This window comes from Diadema setosum, chromosome 8, assembly GCF_964275005.1.
Source record: "Diadema setosum chromosome 8, eeDiaSeto1, whole genome shotgun sequence".
Lineage (NCBI taxonomy): Eukaryota > Metazoa > Echinodermata > Echinoidea > Diadematoida > Diadematidae > Diadema > Diadema setosum.
Window position 1 is genome coordinate 662,331 of NC_092692.1, and position 14,592 is coordinate 676,922.

General features: G+C 40.2%; 1 protein-coding gene across 1 annotated transcript in view; it reads left to right on the forward strand.

The window, feature by feature from the left end:
- LOC140231682 (uncharacterized) overlaps window positions 1-14,592 on the forward strand; it is a 178,846-nt gene that overhangs the window by 46,784 nt on the left and 117,470 nt on the right. Inside the window, exons 18-23 of the mRNA XM_072311836.1 lie at window positions 554-673; window positions 3,905-4,018; window positions 4,447-4,567; window positions 4,988-5,154; window positions 12,514-12,627; window positions 13,308-13,421. Coding sequence (XP_072167937.1) covers window positions 554-673; window positions 3,905-4,018; window positions 4,447-4,567; window positions 4,988-5,154; window positions 12,514-12,627; window positions 13,308-13,421 — 750 coding nt within the window. The remainder of the gene's footprint in view (window positions 1-553; window positions 674-3,904; window positions 4,019-4,446; window positions 4,568-4,987; window positions 5,155-12,513; window positions 12,628-13,307; window positions 13,422-14,592) is intronic.

Genomic DNA, 14,592 nt, shown 5'->3' on the forward strand with positions numbered 1-14,592 from the left:
TATGCATGGTTTTTTATAAAATATTTTACTGTATATAATATGTGCTTTGTATGAAGCGAAGGATATGATAACAATAATAAGGATAATACGGTGAAGTAAATTCAAACTAGGTGTCACATAAAATTAGTAACAAACGATCAGTAATATCTGCACTGTAACGTCCTAATCCATTTTCTAAAACCAGGATTTTTGAATACTTTTAATTTATGCATGGTTGAAGAAGGATTTGTTTTTCTTTCTGTTTGACTTGCACTTTGCTGTGATTCCTTTGTGCCTATAGATTATATGCAGTTCAAAATATTCTTGCCTTTATTTACGTCTTTCCAATAATTCCGTGTACAGTCACCAGCAAAAAATTATTTTACATGGTAGAGAAAAATGTTCATACGTGGGAGCTTAGCACAGCACACTTTTCCTTTTTTTTTTCTCTCTCTCTCTCTCTTTCCCTGTTTTTGACCTGCCAAAGACTGAATAGTGTGTAATTCAATGATTAATTGGCTATCTTCATATCTGACTTTCTTCTTATTCATTTTTCGTTTGTTCTTTCTTGCAGACAATGACGAATGTTTGTCCAATCCCTGTCAGAATGGAGGAAACTGTGTAACAACCCCGGGATCAAACGTATATTCCTGCATCTGTCTGCCTGGTTATGTTGGTGATAACTGCGAAACGAGTGAGCACTTTCAACCAGGCATATGACAATATAGGACACTACACGACATATTCACTTTGAAATTGTTTTCTTAGATTTTGATTGCACATTTATAGCTTCATCCTAATTCATGTAATTCTATTCTATTCTATTTTGAATGCATACGTTTTGCTCTATGATATAGTATGTTCGAACTGTTTGAACGTACAATTCCAAGTTTCTATACATTTCCTTTTTCTGATGTGAAACAAGCAGCTACACAACATGCAAACAATCATATTTTCAGTTTAGCAGTAACAGAAATTCCGAAACCAATCACAAAACTTTATTTTTTCCATATAACAATAATAAACAATTTTCAGATTTCAGAACGGAGTGTTAGCACACTGGCTGGCAAATTTTTGGCTTTAGAGTTGTGGTCATAGAAGTTGCGATACGATTTAGGCAAATAGTTTGGCATCATTTTTCATTAGGAATTTCTCTCTTCATACATTTAATCCTTTCCTGAGTCAAATTCGATTGATTTCTTATATATACAATCACGATTGTATTATGAAAGCTTCATATATAATGTAGTTGGAAACAACGGCGTAGCCAGGATTTCATCTTAGGGGGCGGTTAGTCTGCGAGGGAGCGAAGCGCCCGAGCCCGAGCGAGCGGAGTGAGCGAGGGGAGGAGGGTGTGTGTGTGGGGGGGGGGGGGGGTGTCCCGCCTCCAACGGTAAGAAATTTTTGCATTTTGATGTTGCAAATGGTGCAGTTTGATGCATGTTTTTTGCGCGTTTTATCGACGTGAAACAGTCCCACTTGTTTAAGGCAGCAGTATATTTTGATGTAGATTATTATTGAACAATTTGCCTATAAAATGGTATAATTTAAATACACTTCTTGTATTAATTCTTTTCACTGAATATCATGAACGAGAGTGAACCCGAGCGAGCGGAGCGAGCGAGGGCGAGGGTAGGGTGTGGGAGGGGGGCATCCCCCTCCCACGGTAAGAACTTTTTGTATTTTGATGTTGTAAATGGTGCAATTTGATGCATGTTTTTGCGCGTTTTATCGACGTGAAACAGTTGCATTTGTGTAAGGTAGCAGTATATTTTGATGTAGATTATTATTGAACAATTTGTCTATAAAATGGTATCATTTAAATAATCTTTTTCTATTAATTCTTACACTGAATATCATGAACGCTGTCTGTTCAGCAATCAAACAGAAAAAGCATGCACACGAGGGTGTAGATAGGGGCATATCCCCTCCCACACGAAAGTGATTTTTGCGTTTTCAGACCTGAAATTCAGCGATCTGGTGCAAATTTTTGGTGCAATACTTTTTCATCGAAGTGTTAAAATCACGGAATTTAGCTCTTATTCCGAATGTGCATCATCTGTGTGTATGTACAAAGTCTAGTGAGGTATATAGAGCTTAGGGGAAGGGGGATTCCCCCTCCCGCTCGCGAAGTTTTTGCGTTTTTAGAATTGAAATAAAGCGATCTGGGGCACACTTTTTGTGGAAAATTCGGAAATTGTCATTCCCAAAAATGTACCAAGTCTATAGTGGGTAACAAGCAATGAATGGGTGGCAAGATACCTCTCCCATATTCAAGGGAGCCTTTTTTTTTTTCAGTTTTAAGCTTTTAGAACTGAAATTCAACAATCAGGCACACACTTTTGTTGGAATATCTGGAAATTTGTCAATCAGAAGAGAAGTGTCTGTGGAAGGAGATTCTGTATAATTTTAACGTTTTGGTGCGCACATTTTGTGTCATATTTGGAAAACTGTTTATGTTCAAAGTGTAGCCACAGTCTACTTCTATGCATGGCGGGGGGGGGGGAGGGGCGGGCGAGCAGGGAGAAGGCGAGGGCGAGTATTATCTCCATCTTTCCCTTACTGTGGACCTTTTGCCTTTTTAAGGTTGAATTTGAGATATCTCGTATACGCATATTTGTTGGAATGTTTGGGAAATCACCAAAAAGAAAAAAAAAAAACTGATGGGGGGGGGGGGAGACTGAGGGAGGAAAGGGTCTATTAAAAGGTGAAATTCCCCTTGTACATGAGGGAACTTTGAGTTTTCAGAATATAAGTGATAAGTCTTGTGCACAGAATTATTCTTTGTTGTTGTTGTTGTTGTAAATCTAAAGAGTGTACTAAGCTAGGGAAAGAGGCACAGAGGGGGAGGGTTTGGGAGGGGGATACCCCCTCCCAAGCACGAGAGATTTTGCATATTTTGAATTGAAATTCAACGATCTGGTGCACACTCTGAGTGAAAGTTTCAATAAACAAATATGATCTTATTTGATGAAAGGTTGCAAAGGAGACCCGCTTCATGTGCATGCATACAGTATACACGCATTTTTTCCGCCTCCCAAATCCCCGGTCCAAATCTTAGGGGGGGGGGGGGGGCGACCGCCCCCATCGCCCCCCCCCCCCCCCCCACCCTTGGCTACGCCAGTGGTTGGAAATGAGGCAAACGAGACCGTTCCATTCATTATTAGATGATGCCTGACGTTCATTTAGATTATCAATTGTCTCACTTATTTTTGTTAGCAATAAGAATCAAACAGGACTACGGACTCTGATGAAATTGCAGGTCATTTGACATTGTGTAATTATGTAGTATTGTAATTGTTTTGATACTGAAGAAAAGGAACACATTAACTAACATCTAAAGCATTATGGTTATTGGAGAGATAATGGTAATCAAGATGGGAAATGAAATCATAACAATGTTTTGTTTTTCTTTTTATCGCAGATTTCCCCGAGTGCTCTTCGGGTCCCTGTCAGAATAATGGTGTTTGCCAGGATTTAGTCAATGGATATCTCTGTGTGTGTCAGACCGGATTCACGGGAACGAACTGTGAAACTTGTCAGTATAGCTCAGCAGTACTTGGTGCCATTCTGTAATAATACGTACAACTATAAGAGTAGCCACTATTATTATCATTATTATTATTCCTGAAGAAATGTGTACTTCATGTTGGCAATAAAAGGATTGCGAAGTAGATTCAACGCCGAATATGACAAATGTTTGGCTTCGTGCTTCTATAATAATTAGACGAACTTTATCCCGTTCGACTGTTTGATGTTAATTTCATAATCATCTGTAAAATTGAAGGATAATTAATCAACGAGTTTAGTAGTATAATCAATACAGACCTTTTTCCCCGCTTACGATTCATCCTTCTTACACTTTCAAGTATCAACAGAATAGACCCTGCTAACTATATACCTCTTTTCTTTTATTCATCAATAGCTACGGATGAATGCAGTTCTTCTCCTTGTGTTAATGGCGGAACGTGTGTTGATGGCGTCAACAGCTATTCATGCACTTGTGCAATGGGCTATGAGGGGACAAACTGTGGATTAGGTAATGTATATGCTTCAGTGATAGGAAATGTTAATATATGCTGTCCGTGTTTTCTCGATTGTAGTCAGTTGCTAGCTACTTTCTTTTTACAGCGATGAAGGTAAAGGTTAATACAATTTTGTTGGCTGAAATTTCATTTTTGATTAACTTTGTTATTGCCTGAAATTAGATAGTCATTCATGTCATCGGCAAACTAGAATAAGAACATTTCCTTGTGTTACATTACGTTTTGCAATGTTTGGAATGGAGTTAATAGTGTGAAGGGGTGATGGAGTAATTTTCTGGTCGTTTCTATTCTTAAGTTTTGAAGAATATGTATCCAATTTGCCTAGGATATAAGGCTACTTCGTAATGACGAAAAGTTGATTAATGAGTCTTATATCTTTCTCCGTCCCCTCCGTCTTGGTCACTGTCTTTGTCTTCACTAGATGTCAACGAATGTGCCTCGAATCCTTGTTCAAATGGAGCAACTTGCTTTAACCTCGAGAAACAGTTTTTATGCCAGTGCACGTCTTTTTTCACCGGTCCTACCTGTACTCAGAGTAAGTAGTAAGAATTTCAGGTAAGAAATGTTTAGACATGTTTAGACAACAGTTTTGTTCAAGTTACCTTCTCTTCAAACCTTTTGCTTAACTACAGCTTTCTGCCCCCCCCCCCCCCAAATCCAGCAATACATTCTGTCATACATCTGTCCGATCATTATTTTCAAAACCTCATGTTGTGATTGAATGTACTGATTCTATTACGTAATACTCGTATAAGTCTTCAGAGGTTAGCATTTCCCAGGTGTTTAAGGCAGTGAAGTCACATAATGAAATTCAAAGTAGGTAAAAATTCCAGGCAGTCCCAGTTGGCTATAAATACCCGTGCCAGTGAGCAGTAAGCATCTTTTTCAAGTGTGACGGCAGTGAATTATACCAGGGAGGTGAGACACCTCCGTGATTATACATCTCAAACTCCCATGTCTAGTGATCAGGAAGACGACGCTACCTCTCAGCCCCCATCCCCGCGGGGAGATCAGGGCATGGAAGGCCGCCTTGAAGCTCAGCTAGAGAGACCGAGATACTCTCCCGCTTCATGGATAGGGCGGCGGCACACCGTGGTAATGACAAACGGCATGCGAGCCATGCCAGCTGGTGCAGGAGAGCTGCCCGGCGATTAGTCCGGACATGCGAGCCATGTCCGCGAGGACAGGGGCGCTGCCCCACCCATCGAAGACTTCAGCGAGCTAGCCATCCCCATCGGCAGCTCAACAGACGACGATATTCTCATGTCAGCCTCCTTCCTGGCAAAACTGATTGCGTTGCCCTGTATGGGTGGCCTTGACTCTGCCCTTGTGGTTATGGTCATTTTGACAACCGAATTGATCCGGATGCCATGTCCTTACAGCCAAACTCTTTCAAAGCCTGGTACCAAATTTGATTTTAACTTAAATTCTGATCTCATTTGGGCCAAATTTAAAAATTGGCTGATTTGCTAATGAAGGCAGTCACACTGCCCATATCAGAAGGTAAGTGCTCTATAAAATCGCGAAGCAAATGCTCAATTGCCATCGAATGCCCAAGCAGTTCTCACACCAAAAATGGAGAGCAAAATTTGGGCGATCCTCCTTCACGAGGCCTTGGGTCTTGTGAGCTCCCAACTTCTACAACAAAATGTAGTGAAGGGACTTCTACCACATAGATAAATCCTTTCTGAAATTCACATATCATGCACGGATAATCATCCATGCAATTGACACAACGAGAATTGTAACAACTCATGTCACCATCGATGGCCTGACACTCCCGGGCTTTGCTTATCGTATGATCCAAGCATGCACCATCGAGGTATCTTAAAACCCCTTCTCAACCCTTCTCAGCAACACTTGCGCAGCAAGTCGATTCCACTTGGTAGAAAGTTGTTCAGAAAGACATCTGAGAGAAATTGACAAGTGTCACATAAGCATACATCGTGTGTCATGAATGTCTCTACGCAAGCCATCAAAAAAAAAAAAAAAAAAGAGAAAAAAAAAAGGATGAGTACTGTCCAAGACCGCTCAGTGCTAGAAATCTCAAGCTTTCCAAAGATGACTGGTCAAAATAATTCCCGAGCCTTGGATATTGGCCACAATATTTGGCTATGAAGCAAATAATTTCATTTCAACCCCATACCAATAAATTTTTCCTCTACAAAGTGTACATTCTACCGAGGAGGAAAAGGCAACCCATGAAGAATTGTCTCCGAACATTCTCGCAAAGCAAGCTATTAGAGAGATTCCTCACATGGAGTATCAACTCTATTCTAGCGCTACCAAAGACCGGCGGTCTAAGTCCAATCATAAATTTGAAAAACTTGAACAAATTTGTAAGATACGAACACTTCAGAGTGGAACAGTTTCGCTTGATTACGGCCTTAATTTTGCCCCTCCAAAGGGTGCATATTTATCCTTATCCGTTCACCTTGTTCATCAAGCATAGTCTTTCGAATGGAAATACTAAGTAGTATTTTCACTGCATTCCTTCAGTGCCTTCCATCTGGCCTTAATTTGACCCCACAGAATTCCCTTAAAGTTATGAAACCTGTCTTTGCCTCGGTGAGTAGTGGCATTACAACAATCACCTATTTCGATGATATCCATATTCTTTCTCACACCAGAGAAGAGTGTCTTGACAAAGCCAATGATCAACTTGTCACCCTTAAAGAGTTTCAGTAAGGATTTCGACAAATCCAGTTTCAACCGAAAGCACGTCGAGACCTTCCTTGGTTCTCATATTAATTCCCAGCAAATGATTTTCAGTTTTTTCCTCAGAACAAGCTTGACAAGGTTACTGCCCTTGGAAATTCAATCTTGTATGGCAACGAAACCAAATTTCGGGATTCTAATGCCTTCCACAAAGAAATTTACATTCTCGTCAATTAGGACTAGAAAAAATGAATCAACTAATGCTCTGCGTAAAGCAGAAGATGACATCGACACGAAGTTTGGTGTCGTTATCTAGTCATGCGATACAAAACATTCTTTGGTGGTGGCTTTCTCGCAAGACAAAGAATTACTTTCCACCTTCATTAGCATGATAATTTCAAGCGATGCTTGCATCCCAGTATGGAGAGTAGTTAATTCTGAACAATGACAATTCCTTTGCTCAGAGAGTCTGGAGTGCCAAACAGAATTCCCCGCATAGCAATGTGTGTGAACCTCTTGCAATTCAGAACGATCTTGAAGCCCTGTGTGGCTCGTGTACAAAAAATGTGCTTATTCATAATTCGGTCAGACATTTCTACAGCTAGTAGCATATCTGACCCGAACGAATTCACGGCCAACATTGGAATTGGTGTCTAGCAATTGGATATCAGCTTCACATTCAACAGATGTAGATAATTCTTAACTTTTCTGCTTGTCTCGCAGAGACATGAACAACTAATTACTATTTTACATGTTTTTCACCACACAATCCACAAACTCTACATATGGATTAGCAACTTTCCTCATGTCAAATGGAAGCTAAGTTTTATTGCCCTGAATTTTGATGCCTTTTTCCTTACCCTAGAACGTTTTCAGTCCTCCACAAGCTTCAACTGAACAAGGTGATCTGAGCAATCCTCACTGCCCCAATGGCGGCGGCAGCCATGGGCCTCATTATCGCTCAAAATGCGAATAGCCCCACCTCTATTACTCCTAGAGAAAACTCTTGCCCCACACCCTCACCCACCGACGAGCCTCCAGCTCACACTAGCCGCCTGCATGGGTGCTCTCTGCTAGCGATGACAAGTGGCAGACACATCGCAGCACATTGCAAAGCTCCTCTCATCGTCATGGCGAGACAATACCAATAAACAAAACAAATGAGGGTGCTTGAAGACAGTAGCAATGTCTGTATTCTGAACAATCTTGTGATCCTTTTTAACCCGTCTACAGAACACGTTGTCAACATCTAAGCCTATAGCATAGCTTTTCAACAAAGCCCACCCCACGATTAACTCATAGACCTGCTCGGTCTTCCATACTACCTGAAACCGAGAGCTATGACATAGGCAAACAGCCCCTATAGTCAGAACTTATGAAGGGTATATCTAACTCCGACCCTCGCAAGCTTAAATGCAACAACATTGGGGATGTTTCAATTGTTTTGAATCACTTTTTATCGTTTCAAGATACCTATGAACTATAGACTCCTTCAGTGCCTTGAGCCAAAAACAATTTTCCTAGCTCGTTTCGGCAAAACGTACACAAATGCTGAGACATCTAGTTCTTATGACATTACCGGAAGATGATGCCACGTTTGCACATTAGAGATATGGAAGGTATATCTCTAACCAGGTAATTAAAGTGCCTTCTTTTACCTCCAACCCTAAACTCTGTGTTCCGATCAACTCTTCATGAGTATATTAAATGCACAGAACATCTCCAACGAGCAAGTTCAGAAAGCAAACTCATAATTCCTCCGAAACATCCCAACAAATCGGTGACGACAAGCATCTTGGAGCGGAGGCTGAAAGCCAGTCCCTCGCAGCTGCTTGTATAAACACTTAAAATATAACTAATATACTGTCAATAGCTGTACGTGTACATCCCTGTACACTGTACTGACTGTTGCATACAATTAGGTATGAATGTATTGTTGCTATGGGAACATGTACCGAGTTTGATCTGTCTTCGAGATCAGTATGAAAGGGTACCACAGGACGTATATACCTCGTGCTCATATACATAAGGATTTGGGAGCACAGTCATCCCGCGTTCATCCCAGACTCTGGTCTGGTAAGACATCCACGGATGCTAATATGAAAGTGGTATCACATTCTCAGCTCATAGCTACAGAAGCGCCGCAACTTCTAAACTTTCGCGCATGAAGTATAAAGATCATAATGAAATCTTGTCCACAACTGACTGGACGAACGCTTGTACATTTTGAACCTTCTACCTTCTAACAATTGATTCCACATTAGTTCAACAATTCTCAGTTCTACTGAGTTAGAAAGATACATGTAAATTGTGATAGTATGTGTATATACCTGTATATTAGTATCTCAGTTAAGAACAATGTCATAATACGAGTCAGATAAGACACAAGACCATAAATCACGTTACGTTGTGCATTGGAAAATGGCGACACATTATTCGGCCACTCGTTTAGGAGATTCGGTCCACCAAACTGATGAATTTAAACTCTAATATCAACCCAAAATGCAATGGACTTGCCTCTAATTATTGCTGCAATATTACTATGCCGAGTATGAACTGGTTAATGTCTAATTCTTCCTTCAAATGTACATGAATATTAAGGAACATGATTAGGATTATGTCTTGATTGGAAAATCGGTACAAGAGGTCCATTGTATTTGATTAACTTGTCTGTGCGCTATCATGCTTAATCCTGCTCCAGTTAAAGCACGCAAGGTATCAAAATGATATCATACTCAAAACCTATGCCTTGCACCTTATACTAGTAGGTTCTCAAGCAAACTTTGCTCGAGTTCTTCTCTTGTTTGCGACAATGTGTGTCACCATCGATAGATATTCTCTATGCATGAGGAGTCATGACCAAAGTTTCAACCTTGTTGTGAAAACTGTCCATCATCCTTCTTGTCCTCTTGCCCTCACTCATGCCACTAGACTGACTTCTGTACGGAACTTTGAACATGCTAACCTCTGAAGACTTATACGAGTATTACGTAATAGAATTCCTAAATTATACAAGTAATAAGAAGTATAATTAGAATTCTATTAGTAATAATGAAGTATAAGTCGAAGAGGTTCCCACCCAGCATCTCATTTGATCGATACTCTTCAGTTCTGAACCCTCCCTTTACAACACTGAACAGAAGTCAAAACTGGTGGGCCCTTATACTGTATACTGATGTTTTGCTTAATTGCTTGACTTGAGATGTCCATACGTATAAGAATGCTCCGTGCCTTTGGAACAGCAATGATTGTGCTTTACTTATTGCTTGTCTGTATGATGAGAAGGACCAGTGAGCTAATTGTCTGCATTGCACCCAATACTGCATGGTGTTGCTGGTCTGTCTATTTAAAGCCGTATTCTCTTTGAAAAGATGCTTACTGCTCACTGACACGGGTATTTATAGCCAACTGGGACTGCCTGGAATTTTTACCTACTTTGAATTTCATTATGTGACAACACTGCCTTAAACACCTGGGAAATGCTAACCTCTTCGACTTATACTTCATTATTACTAATAGAATTCTAATTATACTTCTTATTACTTGTATAATGTAGGAATTGTACGTCATATTTCTTTTTGAATCATGGAAAAATAGACAGCATCTTTATTTTGTAATTTGTTCAACGCAAAAAAAAAAAAATAAAAATCATCTTAACAAAACCGGAATTGGAATTGAATTGATATCGTGACGGCTTGTGCCGAAAGGGTGGGTTGGGTGGTGGCGCGTCGCGTTAATGGGAACACCACCCTTCGTCCAAAGCCCCCCCGGTTTTGCCGAAAGGGTGCGTTGGGAGCGTTGGATCGCGTCGCGTTGACTGGAACCCCACCCTTCGTCCAAAGCCCCCCCCCCCCCCCCCCCCCGGTTTTGCCGAAAGGGTGCGTTGGTACTTTTTCTCTTTTTCTCATGTAACCCTATAAAGCCCAAGCTATCTTGATGTTATTGTTTGATGTTTCATCGTCACATTCGGCACATGGGTAGAGCAACTCATAGTCTACATGACCGCATACTTGATTTTTTTCATGGTGACACATAGAGGGCGCTATTCACCAAAATATAAAGAAATACATAGGAAATATGCTAAAAACATGATTTTTCTGTATAATTTCTTTATCCCCACTATGTGTTATCATAGACCAATATTTTTCATATTTGCCACAAATGATTTGCAAGTCAAAGCTCATTATTTTTTATGGTCGAAATTTCTCAAGGTCACTACATGGGGGCGCTATTCATAACAAAATAAAGAAATACATTATGAGACCTGTGATGTATATTGTTAGGGATAGGTACATGCATATAGTTATCATATTTCATATACCAATAATATCGGAATTTTAAGTTTGCAGATTGATAATGTGATAAAGAAATGATATTAGAGGTATAACTTGGGTGGAGGAATCAAAATGACACAAAATAGAATGGCAATCTTTGGAAAATACTGTTATTTTCAAGTATCTCTATTATATCTACTGTTTTATGGCATTGTCACAGAAAAACAAAGGAAATAATAGGAAAAACATTTCAGGGCCATAATTACTTCACATTTTGCTCCTTCAGCAAATTTCAGCCAAGAAACGCCCATTTTATACATTATAATATGGGTAATTGGAATTGGAACAGAAAAATATGCAAAATCTGACTGACATGGTTGTCAGTTTTATTGTTGCCATGGCAACCAGCAATATCAAATATAGCTTAATCATATATCAAAATGTTTGGAATAAGATTTTTAGAATAGTCACCAAATTTGGTTAAAACTGAATTAAGGGCGAAGGAGTGGCGAATGAAAATCGGGTAGGGGGCACAATGTGCCCCCCCCCCCCCTTGGGCTTTATAGGGTTAAAAGACGAGTTTTGAATTCATATCTAACCAACTGATATTAAACAACAAATAGCAATTAGACCAAACAGTAATTGGACGAAATGATGACTAGACCAACTGGTATATATTAGACCAACTGATATTAAACAGTCTATTAGACCAACTGGCTGTAGACCAAGTTGTAATAGAGTGTAAACCGATCCGGACGATAGCCTCTTTGAAATGGTTGTTTGAAGGTTAAATATAAATTCAATTCTTTTGATATTACATAAGAAAAAGTACCAACGCACCCTTTCGGCAAAACCGGGGGGGGGGGGGGGGCTTTGGACGAAGGGTGGGGTTCCAGTCAATGCGACGCAACCCAACGCTCCCAACGCACCCTTTCGGCAAAACCGGGGGGGCTTTGGACGAAGGGTGGTGTTCCCATTAACGCGACGCGCCACCACCCAACCCACCCTTTCGGCACAAGCCATCGTGACCCACATAATACTCGACATTTTTATTTCCAGACTTACAAATGTTCCATTATAGCTGTTCCGAAACATATCACATCATCTTACTGATATATGAAAAAGAACATTACGAAAGTAACCGAATTATTGTCATCTACCTCGACAGCCACCTTGACTTGCATACATGTGAGTCAAGCTGCCTCATCTTTAAATCTGTAGTTAGCTTTATGAATCATCTGGCTTCATTATGCACAGAAAAACACTATATCTGATCCCTCGCTGACCCCTCACCTGACACGCATAGCGCCTGGCGAAAGCATGCTGTTAACATTGCTTGTATAACGATAATTGCCTCCATGTCGAGTACTGTTTGGTCTAATTCAGCTTCAAACATAGTGCTCGTGTTATCAACATGACTATAAATGGTAGTAGAAGTGGTTGAAGAAGCAGTGATATAGTGAGAACCATGGTGGGCATTTGCAAGGGAAAAAAATTGTCATTATTGGGGCTCTTAAAATCTTGCTATCATTGTAATTATTGCAATAAATTTACAGATATTGACGATTGCATCGCATCAGCCTGTTTGAATGGTGGTACCTGTTTGGATGGCCTTGGCATGTTTACATGTAACTGTCAAGTCGGATTCTCCGGGCTCCGATGTGAAAACAGTAAGCCGAATCCTCTCAAAGACGTTTTATATTCCGCTTGAACAGAAATTTTCTTAGTTCTAGTCATGACATGATAGATTTAACTCGATAAGAGTGAACGTGAATGCAGTAAGAATATCATGCCTACGCCACAAACGTTTGATAAGTCAGGCGTGAATGGGAAACGATGAAGTGACACTTCATGCACGTCCGGTCATACATCATCTACTTTTAGTCAGGGCAATTTCATTTAGTTTTCGTATCTTATAGTTCCATGACTCGATGCCAAATAGGGCTAGTTGATTTGTTTGCCCTCAAAGGAAGAACCAAGAGTATTCATGTCAATTCCAGACTATAAGGACAAAATTAAGTGTGTATTCCTAAAATCGCGACATGACTGGCCTCTAAAACATTCTCACTACACTATGAAGAAAAAGGAGCAAACCTTTTTTTTTTAATTTACTGCTGTTTTAATCTCATGAAAATCTCACTCTGTAGTCAAAGTGCTGAGTACATGGGAAAACAGAGATAAAGATATTGGATGACGCATAGAAAGACGTTTAAATTTTATATTGACATGAGAGTAAACAATAGACGTGATACAGATTAGGTGATAGGTGATAATTTCTAATGTCTGTTGTGATATTTGGTAATCAACACAGTTATTTCCTTTTCTCAAAACCCCACAAACAAACATACAGATGACAATGACTGCAGTAACTTGCCATGTCTGAATGGAGGTACGTGTATTGACGGAGTAAACAGCTTCAGTTGCGTATGTCTTCCTGGCTTCACCGGTAACACGTGTGCTATAAGTAAGTTGCAGTCCATTTGATTTCTTTTCCTCCTTTCCCTTCCCCAAATCGTTAACTAACTTACATGAATTTCGACATATGTATGTATGTATACGCATGTATATATATATATATAATTAAATATCCATATTATATTCCTTTATACTTATATAAGTTAATATACATATAGGCCTGTATATACAGTATATATATATAATATACACACACACACATATATATATATTTACACCCACTGCACTTCCGACATAAGACAAACCGAGAATGGCGTATGCATGTTCGTGGATTTATTGGAGAGTACAAGTTTACCAAAACAAAAAAGTGCTTACCACATTACATAACATAGTTACTCATGATAACATGATAGGGTTGTACACTTTATAGACGAGAAAGTAAAAACATGATCATACCAATGCTTGTTATACACAATTATACTTTCCGGTTTCAGGATTCGGTAATTTTACACCGACAAACAGCAATATCATCCAAGTAGTAAGTGCTTTCAAACACGCCACTGCTATGTCTAACTCTGGAAGGACCCGGGTTTTCTCTCCGCAAATTTGTATTCATCTCATGACGAGCATCTGCACCGTGGAATACAACAACATATGTATATGGCAGTGCTCTCTGCGCACGGGCCACCTACAGACAAGCACCCCGGATCCCGCCTTGCCTCTTAGGCCCTTGTCGGAGGACTCCCTGCATGGTAATCCGAGAAGTATCCCCATCGAGTATAACTACAATGGACTTCTCTGATTGACAGGCGAGCCCACTCAACTCGGAACCCACAAGCGCGTACAGACCCATATACAAAAGCCCCCTGCATCAGAAAAGTGCTCGGCACTAGTCACAGGCGGGCGCGTCCGTGACCCGCCGGCTTTCCTCACGGTGCCTCTTGATGCATAAATGGCCACAATAACAATTGTTAATAAAACAAACATTCCGAAATACACCCTTCCCTACGAGTTTGACATAACAAGTGGAAAACATTTCATGTACTGTATAAACTACATCTGCGCAGAGGCCCAGAAATGAACAATTTCCGCCATACGGGCACAGCCCGCCGCCAATGCGCAGGAGAGCGGTACAGCGGTAAAAGGGGGGACGCAATAAAGATCCACGTTACACATATTTTGTTGTTGTTGTTTTGCTATACACAACGTTAATCTAGAAA